The following is a 13,369-nucleotide window of genomic DNA, read 5'->3' on the forward strand; positions in this document are numbered from 1 at the left end:
AAAAAAAAAAAAAAAATACAGCCCTGTCACACAACTTTCCTGATTTTAACCCATTCAAAAGTCCCTTGTTCTCTTCCAACGACTACCTCTTGATCTATATAAAGGTTCCTCATGAACACAATTAAGTATTCTAGAATACCTATTCTTTAAAACGTGATCAATGATTTTTCATGATGCACATAGTCAAATGCCTTTGCATAGTCAATAAAGCAAAAGTAAATATTTTTCTGGTGTTCTTTGTTTTCAGCCTAGATCCATCTGACATCAGCAATGATATCCCCAGTTCCACATCTTCATTTAAATCCAGTTTGAATATCAGGCACAATTGTACTATTGTTGCATTTAAAAACTATATTCAGGAAAATTTTACTTGTATGTGATATTAATGATATTTTTTAATGATTTCCACATTTCATTGGGCCATATCACTTTGGAATGGGCACAAATTGGGAATTCTTCCAATCAGTTGGCCAGGTGCTGCCTTCCACATTTCTTAACATAGATGAGTGCCTCCATTGCATCAGTTTGTTGAAAGATCTCAATTTGTATTCTGGAGCCTTATCTTTTACCAATGTGTTTAGTGTACCTTGGACTTCTTCCTTCCATACCATTGACTCTTGATAATATATTAACTCTTGAAGTGGTTGAACATAGATCATTTATTTTTGGTACAGTGACTCGGGGTATTCCTTTCATCTTCTTTTGATGCTTTCTGAATTATTCAGTACTGTGCCCATAAAAACCTTCAATATTGCAAATTGAGGTTTGAATTTTTTCTTCAGTTCTTTCAACTTAAATGCTGAGCATGTTCTTCACTTTTGGTGTTCTAACTCCAGGTCTTTGCCCATTTCATTATAATACGTGATTTTGTCTTGTACCTCTTCACTTCTTCCATTTACTTTCACATCTCTTTGCTTGAGAGCAAGTTTCAGAGTCATTTCTGACAACCAATATGGTCTTTTCTTTCACTCCTGTCTTTTTAATGACCTTTACTTTTTTCTAGTGCAATGTTCTTGTTGTCATCCCACAGCTCTTCTAGTCTTCAGCCTTTAGTGTCTAATGCATCAAATCTGCTCTTGAGATGATCTCTAAATTCAGGTGGGATATGTTCAAGGTCATATTATAGCTCTGTGGACTTATTTTAATTTTCTTCAGTTTCATCCTGAACTTGAATATGAGCAAATTGATAGTCTGTTCCACAGTTGGCCCCTGGCCTTGTTTTGGGTGATGATAATGAACAACTTCCCATAGATATAGTCAATTTGATTCCTGTGTACTCCATCTGGTGAGGTCCATGTGTATAATTATCTTTTATGTTGTTTAAAAAAGGTATTGGCAGTGAATAAGTCACTGGTCTTGCAAAATTGTATTATGCAACCCCAGGTATTATGTCTGTCACCAAGGCATATTCCAACCACTGACATTTCGTCTTTGTTTTCAATCTTTGTACTCCAATCTTCAGTAATTATCAATGCATATTGATGACATGTTCGATCAATTTCAGACTGAATAAGTTGATAGAATTTTTCAATTTCATCATTAGTGACTTTAGTGGTTGGTGCATAAATTTGAATAATAGTGGCATGAACTGGTTTTCCTTGTTTTGTTGTTGCTAAGTGTTGATTTCAGTTCATAGCATATGGATATTTTCCTATCACAGATGGCATTGTACTTCAAGATAGATCTTGAAATGTTCTTTTTGATGATGAAAGCTACACCATTCCTCTACAATTTGACATTCCTGGTATAGTAAACAATATGACTGTCAAATTCAAAAAATTGTCAGTACTGGTCCATTTCAGCTCACTAATGCCTATGACATCGATGTTTATACATTTTGTTTTGACAATATCCAATTTTCCTAGATTCATACTTCATACATTGCATATTCCAACTAGTTATGGATGTGTGCAACTCTTTCTTCCATCATCATGGTCAACTCTACTTTGAGAAGTCAGCTTTTCCTCAGTCTTATTTTTCATGTCTTCTAACCTGAGAGGCTCATTTTCTGGCCCTATATCTGACAATATTTTGGTGCTATTCATAATGTTTTCATCTTCCAGCTCTATATCTGTCAAGGTTTGAAGTAGCTGAACACTCAGAAGTAGTCCACTTCTCCTTCTTCCTAGTCTGCATTTGTCTGGATGCTCTGCTTTAACCTGTCAACCACAGGTGATCCTGCTGATATTTAAAATACCTGTGGCATAGCTTCCAGCATCACAACAACATTCATGTTACTGTAATAGGACAAACTGACAGATGAGTGGTTGACACTTATATATAACATTGTGGAATGGTAATTAAGAATGCATAAATCATAAATATCAAACACTGTGCTCAAACTATACATCCACAAACTGCAACCCCAACCCAAACCCACTGACTTGAGTCTGTTCTAACTCCTAGTGATCCTATAGGTCAGAGTAGAACTGCCCCATAGAGCTTCCAAGCTTCCAAGGTAAAATGTTGCCAAAAAAATTTTATGGAAGTAGACTGCCACACATTTTATCCCCCTGGAGTGACTGATTGGTTTGAACTGCTGATCTTTTGGTGAACAGTTGAGTGCTTAAATCACTGTGCCATCAGTGTTCACCTCCAAGATCAGAGGAGGTAGAGAAAAATACCAGACTAATCCTAAATAATCAGTTTTTCTGGAAAACAGTAACACTTAAGAATTTGTTAGATTTTGAATTTAAAGACCACATTAGTCCATCATCCTATTCTCCATTCAATTTCTTCTCTCTGGCTTCTTAGGAACTTGTACTAGATTTCCTCGTTGGTGTCTTATTGCTGTGACCTTAGGAATTTTATGCTTGATTATGCTGGTGATAACTGTGGTTCTGGGAACCGTGGGTGAGTATTAGTAGAGGTAATTAACAACAGCTATTTTTCATGAACATTTATTATGGGCCAAGCACTTTCTTAAGGGCTTGGCATGCATGATTTAATTTAACATTTATATTAATCCTATCAAGATGCATCTATTAGTTCCCATTTTACTACCAAGGGAATTGAGAGACAGGAAGGTTATTTTACTTTTCCAGGGTCATAAACTGTTAGTGGTGAGACCAAGTTAGAAATTTAGACAAGTGATCTAAAAAACTCATAATCTAAACCACAATACTCACTTAAATAGCTTGTTTCAGGGGACTGAAGAGTGAGCACAATATAATGCTATCTTAATAATGAAGTAAATTCACTAAAGGGATTATAAACTTTATTATAAATCTCATAATTTAAGGATATTGTTTTATACCTTGTATTTAGTCTAAACTCTGGATGTATCACAAATTATCTGAGGCACTAACTAAGTGGTGTTTTTTGTTGTTAATTGCCATGAAATCAGTTTTGATGCAAAGCAACCATATTTAGGGTTTCTGTGAAGCAGCTGATGGATTTGAACTGCAGACCTTATGGTTCACAGTCCAGTGCTGATCCTACAGTGCCACATCAGGAGTCCAAGATTCCTTAATCGGTCAAATGTTTATTGAATCTATTCTGTTATAGACGCTCAAGGAGCTCACACGTCTAAATAACAGAAGGCAGTTGTTCTGTGATCCCTATCAACTTTCTTCCATTTGACTTCATCATTTCCTTTCTTTTTTACCTGCTTAACTTTTATCCCTTATGAAATTTATTTAACCTTTCTATTTATTATACTGGTGTGGCACTATAGAGTAAGCATTGGAGTGCTAAACTCAAGAATAGCAATTCAAACTCACCAGCAACTCCTATATAGAGTTGCTAGGGGTTGGAGCTGACTCCATGGCACTTAACAATAACAGTATCTGTTCGATCACGCATTTATGTTTCACTCATTCATTTCACCTTCCCACCAGCAATTTGTCATCTACTTATCATTAATCAATAATATATCCTTTATATCCCTACCTCTGGTGTGGTGTTGTATGATCAGTACTAGACTTTGAACCACAAGGCTGGAAGTTCAAATTCACCAGCTGGTCTTTGTAAACCCTATACAGGGTCACTATGAGTCCGAACTGATTTGACAGCAGTTAACAATAACAACAACATCCCCAGAAAACAAAAATGTGGGTTTGGGGATTTTATTTTTCAAATATAGTGAAATGATCTCCCCCTCCCCCTTTTTTTTCTTTCACCATTATTGTTGTTGGTTTATGTAGCTCTTTGGAGATCTAATTCAGGGAGCAACCCATTGGAGAACATCAACTTTCCATCAAGAAGTAAACAGAACCACAGCCAACCTACAAAACCATCTTTAGAAGAGAAGGTGGATCCTACCATGGCTCTCGGGACCAGAGACAATGACAGAGTTAAGAATCATGTAATCCTTGATTCTAGAGGGTTCACTTTTGGTGATAAAGCCTGGGACAGAGGAGTGAGGAAATTGCACTTACATGCAATGATTGTGCACTCAAGGAAGTCACATTTACCAGTATTATCACAGTGCTCTGTCATATAGACAGTAAAGTCATGTCAGAAATACCCCATGCACTTGGCTGAACACCTCTGACTAAGTTGTATTTATTTTCTAAACCAATAACTGATTTATCACGATCTGGGTAAGCGTGTAGTAAGTTTCAGAACTCCATGCAAATGAACAAAATATGTTCTTTCCCCTTAAGGAATTGACAGCTTAAAGTGGTACAGTTGGAATAGAAATAGAACATTATAAATTTTTTTTTTAATTAAAGGAAATCAGGGAAAGAAGAACTGAGGTAAAATGTTGCCAAAAAAATTAGATTTAACTTAGAAATATACAAAGCAGATGAAACAAATATTTATGCTCCTAGAAATTTTAGTTTGTCTTCATAATTGATCAAACAATTTCATTGATTTGCCTGACAATTTTATATACATGTGACTTTTATTTCTAGCTGTTTCATAATTGATTGTGACTTACTATTTTAACTTCAATTTTATATCCTTAAACCCACATTTCTTCATTACTTTTATCAAGTAGTCAATCAAACATAAACAAGCCTTGGTAGTGTAGTGGATCAGGAGCTGGGCTGGTAACCACAAGGTCAAAGTTTCAATCTACCAGCTGTTCCATGGGAGAAAGAGGCTTTCTGCACCCATAAAGATTTATAGCCTCAGAAAGCCTATACAGAATTACTATGAGTTTGAAACAACTCACTGGCACACAGCAAAACCATGAATCAGACATAACAAGGTCACATAGGTGAATAATTACCCTTATACTTTTCTCATTAAAAAAGTTGTGTTCTTATATGGATTTCACAACCATAAAATAATTTAGCAAACTGAAATTACTTTGTGTACTTTAATAATTGATTTTGAGTGGATTTATGTTAGGGAGATCTAGAAGAAGGAAATTCTGGACTGAATTTGAGGGAGAAGACAAGATAAGGAGAGGAGGATTAGCTGTCTAGAACACTATTTACAGTTACTCAACTCATAAGTACTTTCTTGTTTTAAGTGATTAGGGATCTTTGAATGTGGTCTCTTCTGTCAAATCATATCCCTGTCATTTTAAGTAAAAATGAAACATATAACTGCAATTCAGTGATTATATATTAAGTGTTCACATGAAATACACAAATGATACTGTCACTGAAAGAGTTCATTTGTATGAATAAACCTCATGGTGCTTATATTTTATTTACAGGAGTTTCTCCCTACAGCCCTTGTCTCCCTAACTGGATTTTATATGAGAAGAACTGTTATTTATTAAGAGCATCACTGGATTCCTGGGATAGTAGTAGAGAACAATGCTCTCAACTGGACTCTAGTCTTCTGAAGATAGACAACTCAAAAGAACTGGTAAGTATGTATTCCAGTTATATTTATACATAGTTTACATTGAGCAGAAAAATAGAGTGTTTACAGAGAGATTGTAATCCTTTTTATCATCTCTGCAATTAACATCAAATCATAATATGAAGGTAAGTAGAAAGTATTGCTGCTCAGGTTACAATTCATACAAGCATGAATATTTTTCAAACAAAATCTGTTTAAACATGTGTCTGTGATCAGTAAACGGCTACAGATAAGCTCTCTCAGTAATAATCTTGTCTTAGTTTTATTAAGTTGCCTTCAAAAACAAGCATACTTTTTATATTATGGGGGGAAATGATTTGGGGTAAGGCTAATATCAAATTTTTTTTTATCAAAATTCAAGTGAACATCTTTCCAGAGTACTGAAACTGTGTAAAAAGTTTATAGGAATACTGCCCAACATGAAACAACAGTTTCTATATAGATCAAATATTTTAAACAAAGTCAAGGAAAATTAAAGATAAGCCAAGAGAAGGTAAACTATCAACTCAAAGAATGAAGATACTATGGCTGATGTCCAGAAACAAGTGTCAGAAGAAAGAATAGCTTCTGAAGCAGGGATCTTGCATTTTCAATTGTAAGTTTTCAATTTTAAGATCTTGGCATCAGCAAGCTTTTAACTCGATGGATGCCAAGAGTGTTGTACAAAGAAAAGCTAGCTTAAAGAGCTAATCTTTCCACCAGATGTTTAAGCATGATTGAGGTTCATAAGGTAATTTTATTAAATGAATCGTAATTGGGAACAAGTTTTGGATTTACCAATATGGCCTAGAGAGCATGGTCCAATCAAAATAATGACTTCTGAGGTGGTCTGCATGGCCAATTAAATTCAAGATTGAAACGTCAATATCCAAAGGCATGATCTTGATAGATTTTCTTGAAAAACACAGGACAATCATGGAGGCTTAATAGGATGAAGTTGAAAGAAAATGGCACTAGAGAAAAAGACCAGGAATGTTGTGTCAAAGATTTTTTCCCCATCACAACATTGCACTTGCTTATTCTTTAACTGTATCAAAGACTGTATCGCATCCACCCTATAGCTCTTTCAGAGTTCTTTTTGTTCCCCAAAGTTAAAGAACATTTAAAAAGAACACAATTGGAGTCCCTCTAAGATGCCAAAAATTGCTATTTTAATGAGGTATAAATCAAAGATCACAGAATTCTTTGCAGGAAGGTATAGAGAGATGGAAACCCTGTTTTTAGAAGTATACAGACCCAGAAATAATGTGTTGAGAAACAATAGGTTCACATTTTGTTATTTTTGTTTAATAAACCTTTCTATGATCTTGTAGCCATACTTTTTGCTTACCCTCCTACATGTTTTTCTTTTTTAATGATTTAAATATTAAAGCATTCGTTTGAAAAATATGTTTAAACACATTCTACAGTTCTATGACTATAATAACCAAGCCTCAACTTGCAATGTTAAAGGATTCTGTGGGGAAAGGATGGTGCAGGAAGCATCGAAAGAAGATAAAAAGAAATACAGAGTCAGTGTACCAAAAAGAATTGATCGATGCTCAGCCATTTCAAGAGGAAGCATATGATCAAGAACCAATGGTACTAAAGGAAGATGTCCAAGCTGCACTGAAGGCATTGGCAAAAACCAAGCTTCCAGGAATTGACAAAATGTAAATTGAAATCTTTCAACAAATTGATGCAGCACTGGAGCCACTCATTCATCTGTGACCTGGATTTAGAAGATTAACTGACTGACCAATTGGAAGAGCTCTGTATCTGTGCCCATTCCAAAGAAAGGTGAATCAATGGAACGTGGAAATAATTAAACAATAACATTAATATCACATGCAAGTAAAATTTTGTTGAAGATAATTCAAAAATAGTTACAGCAGTGCATTGACAGCTGCCAGAAATTCAAACTGGATTAAAAAGAGGATATGGAACTAGGGTTCTCGTTGCTGACATTAGATTGATCTTGGCTAAAAGCAACATATACCAGAAATATGTTTACTTGTGCTTTATTGACTATGCAAAAGCATTTGACTGTGGAGCTCATAACAAACTATGGATAATATTGTGAAGAGTGGGCATATGTAATTATGCTCATGAAGAACCTCTACATAGATCAAGAGGGAGTCATTCGAAGGGAACGCCAAGGGGATACTGAACAATATCATCTCTCATTCTTTGGACATGTTGTCAGAAGGTACTAGTCCTTAGAGAAGCATATTGTACTTGGTATAGTGGAGGGTTAGCAAAAAAGAAGAAGCCTGCGTGTAAAATGGATTAACATAGTGACAGCAACAATGGACTCAAATGAAACAAAATTGTGAGGATAGCGCAGGACCAGGTTGTTTCATTATTTTCTTTTCTTTTTGCATAAGGTCACTATGAGTCGGAACTGACTTGATGTCACCTAACAACAACAATAATCAGGTCTCTACTCATTTTGTGAGTTTAGATTTCAGTTCAAAAATTTGGTGGAGTAAAACAAAATTCTTCTCCTGGTCATCATAACTATTGAAAAAATGACAGCTGTAATAAGATACAGTTATAAATAAATTCATCTTTACAAGGTACTGAGCAAAGCAAAGACATTTGAAACACAATCTTCCTATATATTAAAGTTCAGACAATTTGTAAGAATAAATAAATAGCTCAACAAATCTCAAACTTTGATTGTGGTATTGACAACAGAAGCTATAGGAGTTCAGAGAGATAGCTCTGTGAGTATAATAAGATTTACATTAAAAAAATTGAACTTTACATTGAATCATCATGAGTCATGAGTGAAAGATAGAACTGGATAAGCCATTTGAAGAGGCTAATATAAAACATTCTATACTATAATTCTGAACCGACTCGATGGCACTTAACAACAACAACAACATACTATAATTCTAAGTTGTTCTATAGCTTATACATCTGTTATGACTACCCTCAACTTTTTATTCTGGCTTATTTTACCCAAGAATTGTAGTCCACATTAAACTAGATGAAAGTAAGATATATGACAAAAAAAGTACATTGGACCAGAAGTCTGTCTAGCTTTTAGGCCAGTCTGTAATTGCCACTCAATTTTCCTATATTTGTCAACAATTCAGAGGGTATCATTGAACCCCATATTACACAGTCCTACAGACTGGGACCAAATTATTTTAAGTTGTCATCTAACTCTGAGAAGTGTTTCTTGATGGACAGTGAGAATTTATATGTTCAATGTTAAGGGGAGATAATACCTCTCATCCATGGAAATTGATTAGGGGGCCTGTCATCCTTGAGTTTTGGCAGGCAGGTAACTGGAAGCAATGCAATCTTGAGTTCCTGAATTTATTCTATCTTAGAAAATTTAATAATAATGGCTAAAGCAATGCAATATGCCTTTCAGATACTCAGTGACATCCAAGAATGACATTTCTCTCTAGGCAGTTTCTGTAAGCATTCTTCTACCAAAAAGGTTCAATCCGTGTCTCTTTCTTAATGTCTAGAACAAATATCTGTCTTTCATTATTTTCTGTCTTTCTTTTTGATGTATGCCTCTGTGTTTTTATCTGTTTTTCCCTATAGGAATTCATAAAGAGACAAGTGGCTTCCCAACCTAATAATTCATTCTGGATAGGGCTTTCTTACTATCAGACGAAGAGGCAGTGGTTCTGGGAAGATGGCTCAACAGTCTCTCCAAACTTGTAAGTTTCTAAAGAGACAACATTTCATCCATTTTCACAGAGGGGTAAAAGTGTTTTCTAACAGTTATGAATTTAATTTGTTGGTCATATATGAGAAAGAGATAAGTACTAAGACAGAGGTGAGGGAGAGAAACAAACAAAAAAGCTAGGGGCAAAAAAGGAAGAAAGGGGTTGGAAACAAAAGGTGTTAAGAAGTTATTTAGTATTATCAAGTTTTTAACAGCAGTCACTAGATATGTATTTCAAGTTGTCCAGAGTTCTGGTGTGGTATTGTGGGTTAATGTGCTGGATTGCAAAGTTGGTTTGAATTGCAAGGTCTGGGGTTCAAACTCATCAGCTCCTCCTAGGAAACCCTATACAAGGTCTCTATAAATCGGAACCAACTTGATGACATTTAACAGGAAGTCAAGGAGCAGCCACTGTTGTTCTGTGTAACACTGCTGTTAGGAGCATGGGCTCTGGAGTCAGATCTCAGCTTAAATCAATGATTGACCACTCAATGATTGTGTGATTCTGGGTAAATTGCTGAAGTTCTCTGATCTTAACTTTCCTCATCTGAGACAATAAAAACAGTAACAACCTCTTAAAGTTGTGAGAGAAAGGAGATCAAAGTAAAATCATTGCCTTGCTCATAAGTGTTTGCTACATGCTATTTTTGTTCATTAAAAAATCAAACATATTTCACTTTGTATAAAGTTCTTTTAATATTACTTTCACATTTGCATCATTATAAAATTTTCCTTATAGAATAATAAATTCTTCCTTGCTGTAAATGTCATACATTTTCTTTATTAGTAGTTGCATAAAGTGAAGTTACATCCCCTTGTGAAGTTCCTACTATGTGTGTGTTTGCATATATGTGCACACATACCTCTTCTGGGTTTTTTTCTCCATCAAATTTCATGAAGTGTTTTTCAATTTAATTAATCTTCTCAAAGAAACAATTTTTGGCTGTCTTTGTACAATCTCCTTCGTTAATTATAGCTCTCATACTTACTATTTACTTCTATCCAATTTCTTTGGATAGAGTTTGCTATTCTTTGCCCAACATGTTGTAATATATCTCTGATTAGTAATTTCAGGCTTTCTTTTTCTTGAGAAAATGTAATCAATTGTATAATTTTAATATATTTTCATTATCATTCAGTTCAAAATATTTTCTAATTTCTACTATAAATTGTTCCTTGATCCTATGAGTTCTTAAGAAATATATATCTTAATTTACAAAACATGGGTATGTCTAGTAATACCTTTGTGTTAGTTTTCAGGCTAATTTTATTGTGGTCAGCGGACATCTTTCTGTATTCCACTTTTTTTTTTTTTTTTCTTTCTTTCTTTCTGTTTTGTATTGTTGTTGAGAGTTTGAAGGTAATATATATTTTAATCTGATGTGCTTCTTTAGTTTTGGTAACATATCAGTCATTCTGATTTCTAACTGTTGTGAAGTTGATTTTAACATACAGTGAGTCCATCTGTATCAGAGTAGAACTGTGTTCTCTAGGGTTCTTGGATGATTTTTCAGGAATAGATTTCCAGACCTTTCTTCCACTACATCTCTGGGTGGACTGTACCTTTCAACATTTTATCTCAGCCGTGTTGTTGCTGCTAGTAGCCATGGAGTTGAATCTGACTCATAGAGACCCTGTATAGCTTTTCCAAGGCTGTAAATCCTTACAGGAGCAGAAAACCTCATCTTTCTCCAGAGGAGCAGCTGGTGGGCTTGAAATGAGAACTTTGATCAGCAGTTTGGTGCTCATTCTATAGCCCCTCTCAGCCACAGTTGCTTTACATATTTCTTCTCCCTTCCTTTCTTCTGGGATTCCAATTACAAGTATGATAAAGTCTTTCACAGTATCTCTTATGTTTATTGAATTATTTCCTTAATTTCTTATTCATTTTTTTCTCTTCTCATTTTACTGTAGACATTTACTTCTTATATATATATCTATCTAATTCTTATAAGCATTAGATCCTAATTTTGATTCTTGTCATTTTTAGTGCTATTACTTCTACTTCATTCTTTTTCAAATCTCACATGTCACAATATCTCTTTTCTAGGTAAAAATTAGTTTCCTTTCAACATTCTCACTATTGTCCTTTAACTTCTAGAACTCACTAAAAACAACTGCTTTAATGTCTACATCTGTTTATTCAATACTTTATACCATACATGTCTGTTTCTGTTTTTTAAATTATATTTTAAGTATATTTTCTGGTTTTTATTTATGTGCATATATTTTCTTATTGCATTATTATTTTTGATAGTTTGCTGAATATTGCCATCTTAAAATCTTTACAGAATTCATTTGAAGTTACAGAGTAGCTTGTCATTTGATTCTGGCAGGCAGTATTGGGTGTGAGCTGAAAAAATTTCTGAGTATGATGACATTTTAATTTTAACAGCGATATAGAACTGATTCCAACTCCTAGCACCCATCCACCCCTGCTTGTGGTTTCTGAGGCTTCAAATTTTTACAGGAGCAGAAAGACTCCTCTTTCTTCCATGGAACTGGTGGTAGTTTCGAACTGTTGACCTTGAGTTTAGCCCAGCTCCTAACCACTGCACCACCAGAGCTCTTCTATTTATATATATAAAGTTCTTTCCTACAACCCTTTTTTGCCTTGAGTGTGCTTTTGCTATTTTCAGCATATAACTAAAGGACTTCTTCTAGAATCTTAAGAGTGATCCCAAACTATCTATCATTTTGATATGTTACAACTCTTTGACTTCCTGGGTGACAGTACATTTAATCTGACTTGTCATACTAAGAAACCCGTGGATAAAAAAAAAAATGTGGAAAAGAAAGCGTACTAGAGTTTTCCCTGACATCTGTATCAAGATTTCATGTCCTTAGCCTAGTCATTTCTATGAAAGAGTGTTCTCATTCCTCAGAGACAAGAAGAAAGAGATACCTAAAATAAAGAGTATCCCATCATACCCTTTCTTTGAAATTGAGTGATATCCTTTGGGATTGATGGATAATTATCATAAATGTCAGTCATTTCATTACAGTATAATTCTGCCTTCAGGGTGTAACAATATGTAGAATTGTCTTTCCTTTAAATGACCTTAACTCTTGTGAGTCTTTATTTATTTAATTCTGATCTTTGTCAACATTTAACTCTTACTGTTGGTCGACTCACTAAGTAACTCAATAATTATTTCACTCATCTGTTCCTTGATTTTATAAATAAACATTCAGGTCCAGATGAGAGGAAAAAAAATAAGTAAATAACTTTGTATAGAAAAAGCAGTATCTTTTCTTTTGTGTGAAAAACTTAATTTACTTTATCTAACTAGTAATCTTTCTTGAAACACAATTCAGTAATTTTCTGTCTTAGTAATGGTGACTGTTCTCTTACTCCTTATGAACCAATAGACTTTAAATTTAAGGTCCATTTTCCAGTAATATAGACATTTCAGAAACGTCTCATTAATATTCTTTCTAATTTGTTTCACCATCATCATATAGAGAGTATTCTAATGTTTGTTCTAATTGTCTTTTTGCTTTTTAACAGGTTCCAAATAAGAAACACTGTTAACCTGGAAAACTTACCTAAAGTTTGTGCATGGATACACTTGTCAGAGATTTATGATCAACATTGTAGTGTTCCTTCGTACAGTATCTGTGAGAGAAACGTTGCAAAATAATGGGGAGGGGGTGGAGGAGAGCAGAGAAATGTGAGATGTAGTAGAAAACAAAACAAAACTGAAGTCAATATAAATGTTGAAAATGTTCCGGGACACCATCACTCCAATTCACTTTATTATCTTAACTGAGAAATAAGATGGAGAAGTTGTGATTACTGTATTTACCAAACAATTTATGTTCCGCTTATGCAACCCTAGATGTGGAGGCAGGGCAGCTGATTGTGCATTTCCATTCTATTATTGATTTGTCACTTATATGGCATAAGCCACAAATCCTTTGTGT

The 13,369-nt window shown here is 34.5% G+C and overlaps 1 protein-coding gene across 1 annotated transcript in view; it reads left to right on the forward strand.

Moving 5' to 3' along the window:
* Nucleotides 1-13,086, forward strand: part of CLEC7A (C-type lectin domain family 7, member A) — a 26,543-nt gene extending 13,457 nt beyond the window's left edge. The window contains exons 2-6 of the mRNA XM_006875473.1: nucleotides 2,755-2,853; nucleotides 4,146-4,278; nucleotides 5,610-5,769; nucleotides 9,316-9,434; nucleotides 12,954-13,086. Of these exons, the coding sequence (XP_006875535.1) occupies nucleotides 2,755-2,853; nucleotides 4,146-4,278; nucleotides 5,610-5,769; nucleotides 9,316-9,434; nucleotides 12,954-13,086 (644 nt within the window). The remainder of the gene's footprint in view (nucleotides 1-2,754; nucleotides 2,854-4,145; nucleotides 4,279-5,609; nucleotides 5,770-9,315; nucleotides 9,435-12,953) is intronic.
* The last annotated feature ends 283 nt before the right edge of the window (nucleotides 13,087-13,369 follow it).

Source organism: Chrysochloris asiatica, unplaced genomic scaffold (assembly GCF_000296735.1).
Source record: "Chrysochloris asiatica unplaced genomic scaffold, ChrAsi1.0 scaffold00328, whole genome shotgun sequence".
NCBI classification, from domain to species: domain Eukaryota; kingdom Metazoa; phylum Chordata; class Mammalia; order Afrosoricida; family Chrysochloridae; genus Chrysochloris; species Chrysochloris asiatica.